A 13,954-nucleotide genomic window follows, 5' to 3' on the forward strand; every position below is an offset into this window, starting at 1 on the left:
ATACTGGAAAAACAGCACAAGAAGCAGAAACTGAACTCTGCAGTTCATGCTCTAACTTACGGCTGCACAGAAAACAAATTCACCACAGTCTTTGAATCAACTGTGGTGTTTAAGCAGTGGGGCGACATCCAAACATTTGCAACAGTATTATTGACTAGCCATCCCCCTATACTAACCTCCCACTGGGTTAATTGCTGAGCACCAACTGCACCCTCTGGGCCCTCTGTCTCTGTTAAATGGCCCTTTCACACATTGTTTTTAGTGTACATTCATCTTGAATAATTATCCCCTCGTTATGCATTCAGCCCATTCTCTAAACCCATGTTTCAAGCATCAGCAAGCTTGCATAACAATCCCTTATGTCAGCGTCCTTTCCAACCCCCCCCCCCCTTCTCCTTAATGTGCTCACAACAGTCAGAGGAGAGCATGAAGAGTGCCCGGCTCTAACACATGGCCACATACCATCGCTCACCATCATCAACACTCCTGACGCATCTGTGAATAAGCGGCAGAGGACAAAAGGGATCAACGCCGCAGAGCCAACAGAGAGAGTGACCACCATGACCTCATGGGTCAGCTGGGAGCCAGGAATGAAAAGACTCCGAACAACCCCCGCCCAACACACACACGCGCACACACACACACACACACACACACACACACACACACACCTAGTAAGCTCTCTGAAGCCACCATGGGAATATGGGAGCTTGGAAGAGGAGGAATCGGCATTCGTCTGCAGGAGCTGAAAGAAAGCGGTTGTGTTTGGAATTTTTGGGTCATGCCTTTCTCCGCACATTCCTTACTATTCTCCCAACAATAAACTGTGTCATAGCTGATACAACAGCCTCCATTCTGGATACCTTGCACCACAAAAAGCCACAAACCATCCGAAGCCACAGACTAACCTCCAAAACTCGGGTGATAACATTCTTAAACTGAGGAAGAGTTGTGGAACTATGAAGACTTAATATATTTAAAGGTATCACATGGAGTATTCAACAGGGGAAATTACAAACAGATTGTGTGTACACTTGAGGTCTCAGCACTAATTTAAGTTTGGCAGCTACAATTCCCACAAACCATTGTGGCTGGAGGAACAAAATAGCTTTTCTTGCAAGTTCTGCACAAAATAATGAGCATATAATCTGTAGTTGCCACATATTTTATTTTTAGGAACCGTGACTTAGGCGGAAAAAAATAAAACAGGATCAATCTGAATCGTCTAAAGTAGATAACAAATGTGTCTCTTACAAAATGCTGTGTTTGCACAATCACAATGATAACGGGTCATTTATTCAGCTGTCGAAATAACAGTCAGAGCATGCAGTAAAAACTGAAAAATCCTTCATTCCGACACGTTAAAATAAATAAATAACTTAAAGAACAAAACAAATGGAAACAAAAGTTATGTACAGCTGTGAAACACAGAAGGCTACAGAACGTAGCCAAATGTTCATTGGTCTACCCATTCAAACATGGAGAGGTGCAACTATAGAGCCATTACACTTTGGTCTCAGCCTCTTCACTCTTTGGGGCTACTTGCACTTTTTTCTTTGGCAGTTTTTTTTTTTCACTGGTGCTTTAAGTCTTGGGTTGGTTCACTGTTTAGTTTAGGTGAACAGCTCTGTTTGCTGCTCACAGTTTGCTCTCCTCCTCCTCCAGCGGTCGGTTCAAGCCCGGGATGAATTTGAGGATTCGCCTCCGGAAGCTTTTCTGTTTGGGCTTCCTCTGCAGCGAGTTGAATCCTCCCTGCTTCTCCTCCGAGGTGGATGTCGACGACGAAGATGCCCTCATGTAGCTGCGTGTGCTGGCGCTGCGGGTCAGATGCGTCTTGGCCGTCGTGAAGAGCTCGCTAGCCGGTCGGAGACGTTGCTGTCTCTGCGGCGGGGGCTGCTGCTCTTTCTTTTTCTCTGCACTGGTGTTGTCTGAGTCCACGCTGCCGTCTGCCTTGTACAGGCAGGTCTGGTAGAGAGGGTCGTCCTCGGTGGCCGTGCTGAGAAAGCTGGCGCTGCTGCTGGTGCTGCCGGTGCAGCGGAGGGCTCTTTGAGCGGCGGGGCTGGGAGTGCCGAGGCTGCCGTACACACCTGCTGACTCCAGAGACTCGTACACCGCAGCATCACTCATTACTATACCTACAGGAAAGAAGGGCAGAGTTAGGATAGTGGACTACTAGGATAGTTGCATCACTGAACACACAGGCACGCAGGAAGCTGGGATGAGTACAGGGCATTTCTTGGTTTGAGTACATGTGCCTTTTAAAAAAAAAAAAAAAACATTTTTGTAAATATAATGTTTGTTTTATCTGCTATGAATCTTATTGCCTCCCCCTTTTGTAAAAAAAAAAATAATTATGAATTATTCTGGTGAAATAAAGTAAATTGAATATTAACAAGACACATAAAATTCCACAGAAGACCTACCATGAACAAGCCTCTGCTCCTGCACCATCAACGACCGATATTCGTCCCATTTCTCATGAAGAGTTTGCTACAAAAGGAAGACAGAGATATGTTAACAGAACACCTCATGAAAAAGGACTTTAACTCTGAAGTTACAATTAAAAACAATGGTAAAAAAGGTAGGGCATATTCATTTAAACCGTAAGTTGTCAGCTCACATATAACAGAGATCTGTGGGACTTTGGTATGTGACTTTTCAAACCAACAACAGACTAAAAACCCAAATTATCTGTGCTCACACTGCAGGGGCATTAGCCAAATAAATGCTAAATTACTTTTTACGACAATACATGTGAAACTGCATTGACTAATAACAGGAGTTACAGACTAAAACTAACAGGAAGATGACATATTTGAGGGCATTCCCAAATACCACTAACTGATATGCAACTTAAAATTAGTGTGATTGTACTGGATGAGTTTTTGTCATGGTGATTTAGGCAGTACTTTTGCAGTCAGTGTTTTTGTTTTTTATCCAGAACATCTACCAAAACCTTCATCTCCAGCACGTCAAATGCAGTGTGTTCAGCGGCACGTTAATCTTTAAAACGTTGGCTTAATCCAGAAAGCGGCTGTGTTGCAGCTCTCACACACTCGTGGATTAGAGCGGGACAGCTGCTGTAATCTTGGGGGAAAAGCGCGCTCACTTGAGCCACTTCACAGGCAGCTTTTAAAAAACAGCCATGAGTCAAGAATGTCTGAGGCTGGTGGACACACAATCAGGCAGAGTCACTGCTGACAAACAGTGAAAAACTGCTGCAGCAAAGAAAAACTCACCTTCAGATACTGCAGCCGTGCTTCCAGCTCCGCTTTTCGGATTGAGTCACTATAAACCGTCTCCAGCCTGTAAATGTAAAACCAGAAGGCAACAGAATTAATAAGCGTAACAGGAAGCACTTATAAAAACTACAAGGGCATAAAACAGCAATTAAAAAACAAGTTCGACCATATGAAAGGCTCTTTTCATAAGACGGTGGCGGGAAGGGGTCTGGTGTCAAACAGTTTACGAGAGAGGGGGAAGGATAAGGAAGGAACATATACAATTTCCACTCAAAACACTTTAGTGTGGCAAATCCTTTGAATCACATGAGTGGGTGACCAACTTATAGAGCTTGTTTTCACTTTATTTAAAAGTTTATACAGACTTTAGTTGTAAGTATGATTTGATGATGTCAGTCTATAAAATCTGTGCCTGCACTGGCACTCTGATGCGGTTCACCTCAATTCTTTCACAGCAACTCTCAAAGTTTACAGACGGGGGCCTCGCTAATTGTCATTTTAATTATTTACAAGCAGAGGAGGAGGATGAGGAAGAGAGTGTGGGTTCAGATTAAACACCCACCCAGGGACTCAACTCAACTGGCAGATTTAACCTAATAGCGATGTTCAAGATCCTTAAGCCATGGTTGACAAAACTATTTTAACTCAATAAAATGGAGTTAAAATAATGTATATCCTGATTATTTTTAAACTTTTAATCTGCTAGTATGCTTCATCAGAACTGCTCACTTCTGCTTCTGAAACCACCTGCCCCCACACCTTTCCAATGTTGTATTAAGGGGGTCTGTGTCTGACCATTTCTGCAACTTTCCAAAACCGACAATGTGACATTCACACCCTCTTAACGCAGAGCTGAGAAAGGAACCAGGGTGTGAACTTCTTTCTCTAGCTCTCTTTTTTCATTCTTGACACAGCTTTTTCTGTCACTTTTAATGTGAACAAACGAGTGCAACGCCATGAATGTCGTCCAGGAGAGACAGTCAGAGAATGTGCCCCATTATTCCCATATTTAAACAACACTGTGTCTCACCCCTCTCTGAGATGGCCGGCTTTTCAACCTGCCTTCAAATGTGGCCTTTCGGATCAACTATAAACACTTTTGCCTTCCGAGTTCTGACATGGCCGGACTACATGTCGTACCAACCAGTTCTTTCCAAGCATAACTCTATAAAATGTTAGAAAATTGCGAAAAATGTCCATCTCAATTTTCCACAGCCTGAGCTAATCGTCCAATTGCTAGCTTTGTCCAACCAACAGCCCAAAACGCAAATATATGCAATTGACAGTAAAGCAGCCTCACATTTTAGAAGCTGGAACCAGCAAAGGTTGTTTTTTTTTGCTAAGTTAATAACTTAAAACAGTGGTTCTCAAACTTTTTCTATCGTTCCCCCCTTTTGAAGTCGAAAGATTTCATGCCTCCCCATGTAAACTGAATTTAATTGTTATTGACCATTAATAGATTTTGGGAAACTTGTAACACAAACTTGAATGTGATTAAAATAATATCTAGGACATGACCCTCTTATTACTCATGAAATGTTAAACTTTACCTAAACTGCTAGAGTTTGTAGACACAGGAGACACCAGCCTCTGCTACACTGACAGTGAAGTCGAGAGCAAGTCCTCTGAATAAATCTTTCTAACCAGAGTTGATAGCCTTGTTAGCATCAGAGCACTCTTGTTCACTGAGTTAAACAATTATCAACATTGCTTCCAATCTTCTGTCAAATCAACTAATCACATCAGCACTAGAATAAATGCAATATGTTTATTAATGAATTAAAAACCTGAGAAACATTACTAACAAAATTATACGTTTCTAAACATCCACAGCTTTTGTTGTTTTCTGTGAGTCTGTGTACCTGAGTGTGTTTCCGCAGGCCCTGATGAGCTGAACGATGTCTTTGTGCCGAAATCCCTCCACGGTGGTCTCGTTCACACTTGCAATGGTGTCCCCTGCACACACACACACACACACACAGACACACACACACACACAGACACACAACGTGTGTTAACAAGCAGCCATCAGGTCAGGATGTACTTCAATCCACTGTGGATTTAATTACCGCAAGTTAAAGCCAACTGAGGCTTGTTTGAGTCTAAGTAAAACCTTGACACATGTGCAACACAACTGTGGAAGGCCATGCATATGCAGTCGTGGCACACGGCTCGTCACTGAACTGCAGTCACCTCATTGTAAAATAAGATTATTTAAACATGTTAAAGCCCTATGCGTTTATTTTTCTATGAGAGTCACACCGTTCCACTTCAGACTCTGGAGTTGTTAGATGTGGTGTGAACTCTCATGCATGACAGTGGGCTTTGTGAGGCTTCAGCACAAAAACCTATTTTTCTCTTTCAAAAACCACCGCCTAATCTGCCTCATGCAATGAAGTCACTGTGTTCGCAGCAAGACGCAGGCAACAATAGAGCGAGCATGCGAGGAATGTAGGAAGTGAAACTGAAGTGACATGCGCAGGTTGGATGGAGAAAGGAGGCGGCGGCAGCGGAGAATCCTCTTCCTTTTTTATTTTGACACATTGACGCAGACATAACGCTGAGAGAGGCCTGCTTGTGACTGAGCGGTCACAAGTTTGAAAACCAGAGACAATTTAGTGAAGTGTAAAGTGAACAACCGCTGCAGTGCTCTTTAGCATGACATCGAGCACAGAGCTTACTTTGACAAATCTTCACTTCACTGATAAAAACATAATTGCACATGCTGGTTAATAACACACCGTTTCTATCTTTGAGAATTTTTTTCAAACCGGCATTTGAGAGGTTGTCTTTGCCTTTCTCTATCTGGCACATTGGTGAGAGGAGCTGGCAAATACGTTTGGCTGAAATAGCCGCTCACTTAGTTGTCTGTTGACTGGAAAATGAGTGGGCACACAGTCATATTTGTACTTCCCTAAACAGCTGGCTGAAACACATGAGTGCTTTTGTTGACGTACGGTACACGAGTGTCAGCTGGCAAACACAAAAGAGGACGAGCTGAACCAAAACCTCCTGATACGCTCACTTCCCCAAATGTCTATTACAAGTATTTTCCAGGGTTATTTCAGGCGTAGCTGCAGCTCAAATAAAAATACACAAACTCACCAACTTTAAGTCCTGCTTGCTGGGCCGGGCTCTCATTGTGCACCTTACACACGAACGTGCACATCTCCACCGAGTTTTGGTCTTGATGGTGCAGGCCGTAAGTCTAAGAGAGACAGAATGACCACACTGAATAACAGAAGCGGAAAAAAAGCTTTATAAATACTTCCTTATTCTTTATGTATAGGAATTGTCTTACATAATGTGATTGATGTCAGCAGTTTTGAAATCATGTAGCCTTACAATGCAACACACTGATAAACCATTGAATGACAAGCTGAGGAAGCCACGGCGGACGACACAGGAAAGAAGAGACGTGGTGCAAACGTGCAGAGTAAGAGGTTTGTTTGTCTTATCTGATTAAACAGAAACCGCCGGTAGACTTGTTCAACATTAAAGCAAAGGTTCACTTTTTTTTTTTTTTTTTTTTTAAGTCTATCTTAAAACAATACTGACATGCCCATATGTGTACTGAAAGGGTTCTTGGTTGCTGTAATTGATCCTCTATTCTGTGTAAAAAATATACTCCAAAGTTGCATAAATGACTGATAAAGTTGAGCAGACTGAGCTAGACAAGTCAAAAGGATATATTCCAAAGTTAGTCTTTTTAGTACAAAATTCCCTCTTCGTACAAAATTCCCTTTTAGAACAAAAATCCCTTCGCCACACCACAGCAAGAAAACACCGTCCAGGGAAACACAAAGAGGGAATTTCATACCAAAAAAAACCCAGTAACTTTGGATGATACCCATCCGATTTGTCTAACTCAAAGCCTGATATTATCTTTAACTGAACGTTGGGATGTATTTTTGCACAGAAAGAGGACTTTGGATTGTGTCCCCCATCAATTACATTGAAATCGCTTCAGGAGGGGATCTCTTTACCACTGGAAAGGAAAAATGACAGCGGCCGCTTTTAATGTACATATGGGCATGTCAGTACTGTTTTAAGATAGACTTGAAAAAATGAGAACCCATCCTTTAAACTGACACTGAAATCAGCCACTTGCTGACAGCAGTCCAGCTTAATAAAAGCAGAACATTGTTTTAAGCTAATCTATATCACCTCTTTATTATGTATCTATAATTATTCTGTTGTCTTGGAAACAGTTTTTGTTACTTCCACACGTATTTGCATGCTCTTCCTTGTTTCAGTCACCGCAGTCTCTCTGCAGAACATCAGAGCACTGCAGGCAATAGATAGACTTCCCCTTATCACAAAACAATCAGTCAGTCAACAGGCTGCTGCTGAGGGAGCCTGAAACTCAGGGCCTTTCCCTCAACAAACAGGTTCGAGACACTCTCACTCGTAAAATAAAAGTTATCAAGCTTTCCATCTGTTACAGTCAAGTGTTAAAACTATTAAAACATGAATCCAACTTGGATGAGTGTCTCTTATGGAAATATGCAATGATTCAGATCTGCCTGCCTGTGTTTGCTGCTGGCTAAATATGAGCTTCCTTCTCAGCAGCCTGAAAGATAAACACATAACCATGTAAATATCGTTAAAAATGCAAATATCACATTTACATGCTGGATCCTCAACTCCACATCTGTATTAACATAACAGGCACTAAGGGAGGATAAAACCACCAGGGAACACAAGACTCCAAAACTCATCTCTCTCTCTGCTGACTGTCAAACTGGCCCTCGTGATCTCACTTCCTTCTGGCACACAGGCTAGCAGGAAGGGTGGAAACCTCCATCGAAACCATAAATAGAACAATATGTCTTTTCCTCAATGCAGTACTCCAATTCCAGAAACTTTAACTGGTCAACAGAGCATTACAATATCCACATTACTGTAAAAAAAAAAAAAAAAGAAAGACAAAAAGACTCAAATCAACATTTAAAACTATTTGAAGAATGGGATCTGAGAGCCCACAGAGCCGACATTGTGAGGCAGCGCTTCGGGGCGACATTTCGAGTTTCTGAGGTCAAATGTGTGAAGCGTCTGTCTGCTGAGCCGTGAGAGAGTGAAGCAGGTATTTCATGGGAAGCGTGTGAGCAAACCACATGGCTTAAAATATACAGACACTGGGAGAAAAAATAAACCCATTTCCTCTTCTCTCCAGTCATGGGACTAACGTCGACGAGTTATTTGACTGATGCGTGACCTTTCAACCCCGCCCGCACAGGCCTGGATTAAGAGATTTACAGGATAAGATGTACACGCTTCAGTCGCTCAAGTATCATAATCTGTTGACAGGGATGTGGCCGATGAGGGAAATCCTGTTAAATGGCACTCGATAGGTTAAGAACCCTTCCTCCCCATTTCGCCGTTGATCCTCTTACCTGGATCTCGAAACCAAACGACTCCTCTTCCTTTTTCTCCAGGGCCACCACCTTTCTGGAAAAAAGAAAGAGATTTTGTCATTTTTATTTCAACTAACTCTTTTCTGTATATACTGCAGCTATCACAACTTCTTTTATATCCTCAGATTTCTGCGAAACAACTGAGTAAAATGAATGTGAGCTGTATGATTAAGTGCTTCCAGACTCTGAGGAGCATCTATTTTAAGTCTTTTTTCAAGCAAAAATGCTAGAACTTTGATGGTTGCAGGTTCTCAAATGTGAGAAATCGCTTCTTTTCTTGGTGTTGCATTAAAAGCTGTGGTTTGATAAATTAAGTGGTGCATATTTACCTTGTGATAGAGTGGTAGAATCAAGAGGAGAAAAAAAAGCACAAAAAGGCATGTAATCAACGCAGAGCTGAAGTGATTAGTCAAGTAATCAGCAACTATTTGGATAATTGATTAGTCATTTTAGTCATTTTTCAAGCAAAAATATTCACAGGTGTCTGCTTTATATAATTGTAAATTGAATATTTTGGGGTTTTGAACTGTTGGTTGGACAAAACAAGAACTGAAGACGTCACTTTGGGCTCTAGGATATTGTGATCGTCATTTTTCACTGTATTCTGGTGTTTTACAGACCAAATGATTAATCGAATAATTGAAAAACTGTGAAAATAATCGTGAGTTGCAGCCCTGCTTTCAGGGTTATCCTCTCAGGGATTGGATATTTTTATGTATGAAATCGCCTTGAAAGACAACCTAAAACCTCACAATGTCAAAACAGAATTAAAAAGGAGTACTCCACTGATTTAGCATCACACTCCTCTAACATTGTTGGACTCATGAGGGACTTTTTCCACACATGCAGTAGTGCTGCCCAAGACCTGTAAACAGACTCTGATGTGTAAAATCTGTGGAGTTCCCCAATAAAAGCAAAGAAATATGGGATTTTATAGCTTACCCATCAGCTTTTAGGCTAATGATAATGATAATATTAAGATGTTTACGTCCAACTCTGGATTCCTCTCTACCATGTGCATCCTTATTTAAATTGCATAACAAGTTCTCTGCTGGCTGCACAGGACTTCTTCTGTGTCCAGCAGCATCTGGACGTCACAGCTAAACGTACAGTACAAGGGTCTGTTGGACTGAGGGACGTCAACACAGCATCTATCATGCAGGGGCAGCAAACTACATGAAAAATTCATGACAACCCTCGGGAATATCATGCATAATAATGGCTGCCATCATTACAGATCACTGTTTGAATTAGGGCGTTTTTACTTTGAGATGAGGTTGCTCACTTGCTCATGATTTTTAAGAGGAAGATGTGGCCATGAAAAGATTAAAGATAGAAGAAGTGAAAAGGTTAAAGGCTATACAAGGGTACATCTCAGTGAATGATGAGGTACCTTTGTGGTTCTGGTGACTGTGTTAGGGGTTTCCACTTCTGCAGCCCGCCACCCTGCAAGGAGAAAACGAAAACGAGAAAACAAGACAGAGCGTGTCAGACACCTGCGTAAGGTTAATGCAGGATTACTCACGAGGGTTTCCCCCCAATATTTCCCGGACACAACTACTGTACATATCAGTGCATCGGCCAGTCAGGCGAGTCTTGAAGCTGCACACGTGCGCTGTACGCTGTGTTTGTATTTTTAAGCTACCGAACCATTATGCCAGTATGGAAACATCAGCACTGAAACCAGAAATACTTGTCTGGCTGCTCTTTGTTTACTTCAAGCAGTCACACAACAACATCAGAAGAAACCCTCAGAGCACCTAAATTTAGCCCTAAATTTCACACTAAATCAGTTACCTCCAGGCACTCAAATTGTTGACCTTTCTGAAACTTTAGATAATTTAGAGCAGTTTGTACAAATCCAGCCCATTAAAGAGACAAATAAGACACAGTGGTGAACAGTGGGCTGGAATAACTGCCACAATAACTGCATTGAGTGAAAACCCAAGTCAACAGTAGGTCAGGACTCTGCCCTACCTGACTGTGTAAATAAGGAAGGCATCTGTCCAGAAGGCTCCACTAAATCACTTACAATCATTCCTCATCTGTTCCAACTCAATCATGTTCAAATGCTGCTCCGATGAAAGGCTGCTTTGTGCTACAGGCTCTCTGGGTAGTAAAATGTTGCTTTCTTTACGTCCCAACACTTACAGAATTGTCCCGCGCCCGACTCAATGAGTGTATTTATTCCCAAATACCGGCGGGGGCGGCTGGAGCAGGATCTCCGTGCCTGTGTGTGCACAATGCACTGTTGTAGCCCTTCACTCCAGCTACTGCACACTTTGTATGTATGTATGTAAGTAAGTTTGTGGATAACTGTGCCTCTCTTTACAGTACACTGTTACACATGTCCATTTTAAACTGGTTACCAACTGAGACGTCCTCTTTTGCCCGAAACTCCAAAGGAAGTAAAATGACAGAATTGAACCAAATGAGCTTTAGCCATGCCACGTTAAGACAGTATCATTCTGGACCATCAGAGAGGGCGGGCTGTCAGTCCTGGGCCCAATTATGGTTTAACTCATCCAGGCATGTTGTTATCAGGTTTAAACAGTTGATTTGTTTATCTTAGATTAAGTTATCTTCAGTGCAATCTTACTTTGAAATAAGGGCAACATGTAGAGAGTCAGAACAACAATCATAAAGCAGAGTAAATAGTACTTAATAGTAGTCAATCTGAGGTCAATGATGTATAAAAAATACTCCAATTTTAAATGAATTAGTTGTTTCTATCCAGTTTACAGTCTGTACTTATAATGCAAGTACATTTCATAAATTTCAGGGTTCAAATTACAAATTTCCCCTCATACAGTCAAAGTTAAATGACTTTATGATGGAAATTTTGGTCTATTGACATCATTCTAACAACTAAACAACTTTTAGTTGAGTTTATGTGTTTTTGCTCATACCCGTTTTATTGTGTTGTACACTTTAGCATGTATAGGTACCACTTTATTGTGAAATTAAGTGGTAAAATCATAATTATGTCAACATTTTCGATCATCCCTCTTGGGAAAGGAGTCATTTGTATCTGAAAACAAGTTTTTGGACTTGTTGCTCATGTCAAATCCTCATTTTAATTTGGATAAGTCCACGTATGAAGTACTGTACAGGACCCTGGTGCACATGACACAGCACAGATCAGAATCAGTGTTTGGGTGGTCCACACTTGCCCCTGGACTGGCTTCTGTTGCCCTTCAGTGAGATGCCCTCTGTAGATGCACTGTGAACAGCTTCCAGCAGAGGTTCCCAAACATTTTCAGATCAAGGATCACCAGATAGACTGACTACACTACACATTTGAGTAGACTGCATCCCACAGAACTAAATATCTTTTTACTTTTAGATAAGGTAATACAAAGTTCAAGTGTTGTCTCCTCTTTCTGGCAGGTGAAATAATCAAAATTAAGCAAAAGGTGTTCATTTTGCTGAAAATCCACTATCCTACACTAATAAGGCAAATAAGTAAATAATTCAGCCGCTAGAGTGGAAAACACTTGACATTAAGCAAGTCCAAATGCCTTGTATGAACAATTAAAAAAAGTTAAATCTTACACATAGAATAACTTTTAGAGTAATACTATCTGGATTCCAACATTTGACAGGAAATATTGATACATTCTTGACTAAAAGACTCAAGATAGAGAGAAGTTACACTCACTTTATAAACTTATGACACAAAGTGTTAAATGAACTTTTATTTTGTTTACCTTTTTGAAGTTTCTGGGCAGCGTCCCACCAGAGTAAGCCAAAGTCTTGTAGTTGTAAACCTCCGAGGAGTCTGTCGGTAAGTCCACAGTCCTGTAGCTGTCTGACTTTGACGAGGTGAAATAAATCTCGTTGTCTTGAGATGTGGGTCCACTCTCTGGCCTGCTGGAGTTCACCTTCTTCAGCCTCCTGAACGTCATGTTGAGCTCATAAACGAGGTGAAAAGTTGTTGGAAATAAAAACAATAGTAAACTGTCTTGTTGTCCTCCGGCAGAGAGAGAAACCAGCCGGGAAAGATGCTGACCGAGTTGTGCGCTTCAACGTGGAGCCAACTACAATGTCACTTCTTGTGAATAAGGGGCGGGGGCGGGGACTTTGTTGTGAAGGACACAAATGAGTGCCAATAGCGATGTTGACGTACATCCTTCATGCCGCCTTAAAGTGCATCTCGGACGTTTCTGTTTCGCATTTCGGAAGTTGAACATGAGGTGATGCTACAAGTGTTTTTGTTTTGGGGTCGTGAATGCAGCAAAAAGTTGTCTTTGTTGTTGTTTTATTTTAGAAATTAGCAGCACAAGGCATGTAATCAGTGCGTTAGTTGATTAGTCAGTCGACTATTTGTATAATTGATTAGTCGTTTTAATCGTTTCAGTCATTGTTCAAGCAAATATGCCAATTATTCATTGGTGTCAGCTTTCCAAACGTGAGAATGTTCTGCTTTTCTCTGTTTTATATCATTGTAACCTAAATATTTTGGGGGTTTGGGACAAAAGACGACATTATAAGAAGTCACAATGATATTTTAGAAATTGTGTTGGACATTTATCACTATTTTCTGACATTTTATAGATCACATGAATACAGAAAATTCCCTAGCTCGGTGAATAGCTGTGAATTTGCACCACTCATTCCTCTTCTGGATCTTCCTGTAGAAATCCCAGTGACTTTACTGACCTGGAAGATTTCTGTTTGAGTTCTTGCACCCAGATGGGATTTCAGTTTTGTTTTATTCTCATTAGTGATGTGGTAATATAAACTGCAGTTCAACTTACAGCTCCATAAACTCAGCACACCATCCTCTATGGAGCAGTCCCTGATTTTCAGGTTTTAAGTCTCACTCCAGTCCAAAAGTTGTTTTGCTTCCTTTTACTTCTCTTGAATGTTTGACATTCACTCTGCAGAATGATGTATGTGCAGATGTTTGACACTAGAAGGCTGTTTTCACATTCATCGGCTGAAGAGGGGAAATCTGAGATCAAATCGTGTACGTATGACATGATTTTGTGACATCGCCACTAGTTTGGAAGTCCAATATGCAACTTACAAAAATGTAAAAAGGAAATTTGAAACTTCCTGGACACATACATTGAGAATAAACTTTTCAGTAAAGTAGGAGACATCTTGTGTCTAACAATTAAAATTGGGAAATTAATATTATTTGCATATTCATAAATACAGGATATTTCAATTCGGACGTAGGAGTAGATGTAATTTTAAGAATTTGTAAGTAGTTTATTGAACTTTTTCTTATTGAAAAGACAAATTATTATTCGAAGCAGAGTATATGTTATGTCTTAAAACATGTCC

General features: G+C 41.1%; 1 protein-coding gene across 1 annotated transcript; it reads right to left on the reverse strand.

Moving 5' to 3' along the window:
• Nucleotides 1-1,149: 1,149 nt before the first annotated feature.
• tamalin (trafficking regulator and scaffold protein tamalin) lies at nucleotides 1,150-12,729 on the reverse strand. Its single transcript, XM_044212654.1, has 8 exons — nucleotides 12,370-12,729; nucleotides 10,053-10,105; nucleotides 8,639-8,693; nucleotides 6,348-6,450; nucleotides 5,105-5,198; nucleotides 3,240-3,306; nucleotides 2,424-2,490; nucleotides 1,150-2,135 (listed from the first exon to the last, which is right to left on the reverse strand). Exons 1-8 carry the CDS (start codon nucleotides 12,565-12,567, stop codon nucleotides 1,639-1,641), a joined length of 1,134 nt encoding a protein of 377 aa, XP_044068589.1. The 5' UTR covers nucleotides 12,568-12,729; the 3' UTR covers nucleotides 1,150-1,638.
• Between the last annotated feature and the right edge of the window lie 1,225 nt (nucleotides 12,730-13,954).

This window comes from Siniperca chuatsi, linkage group LG10 (assembly GCF_020085105.1).
Source record: "Siniperca chuatsi isolate FFG_IHB_CAS linkage group LG10, ASM2008510v1, whole genome shotgun sequence".
Lineage (NCBI taxonomy): Eukaryota > Metazoa > Chordata > Actinopteri > Centrarchiformes > Sinipercidae > Siniperca > Siniperca chuatsi.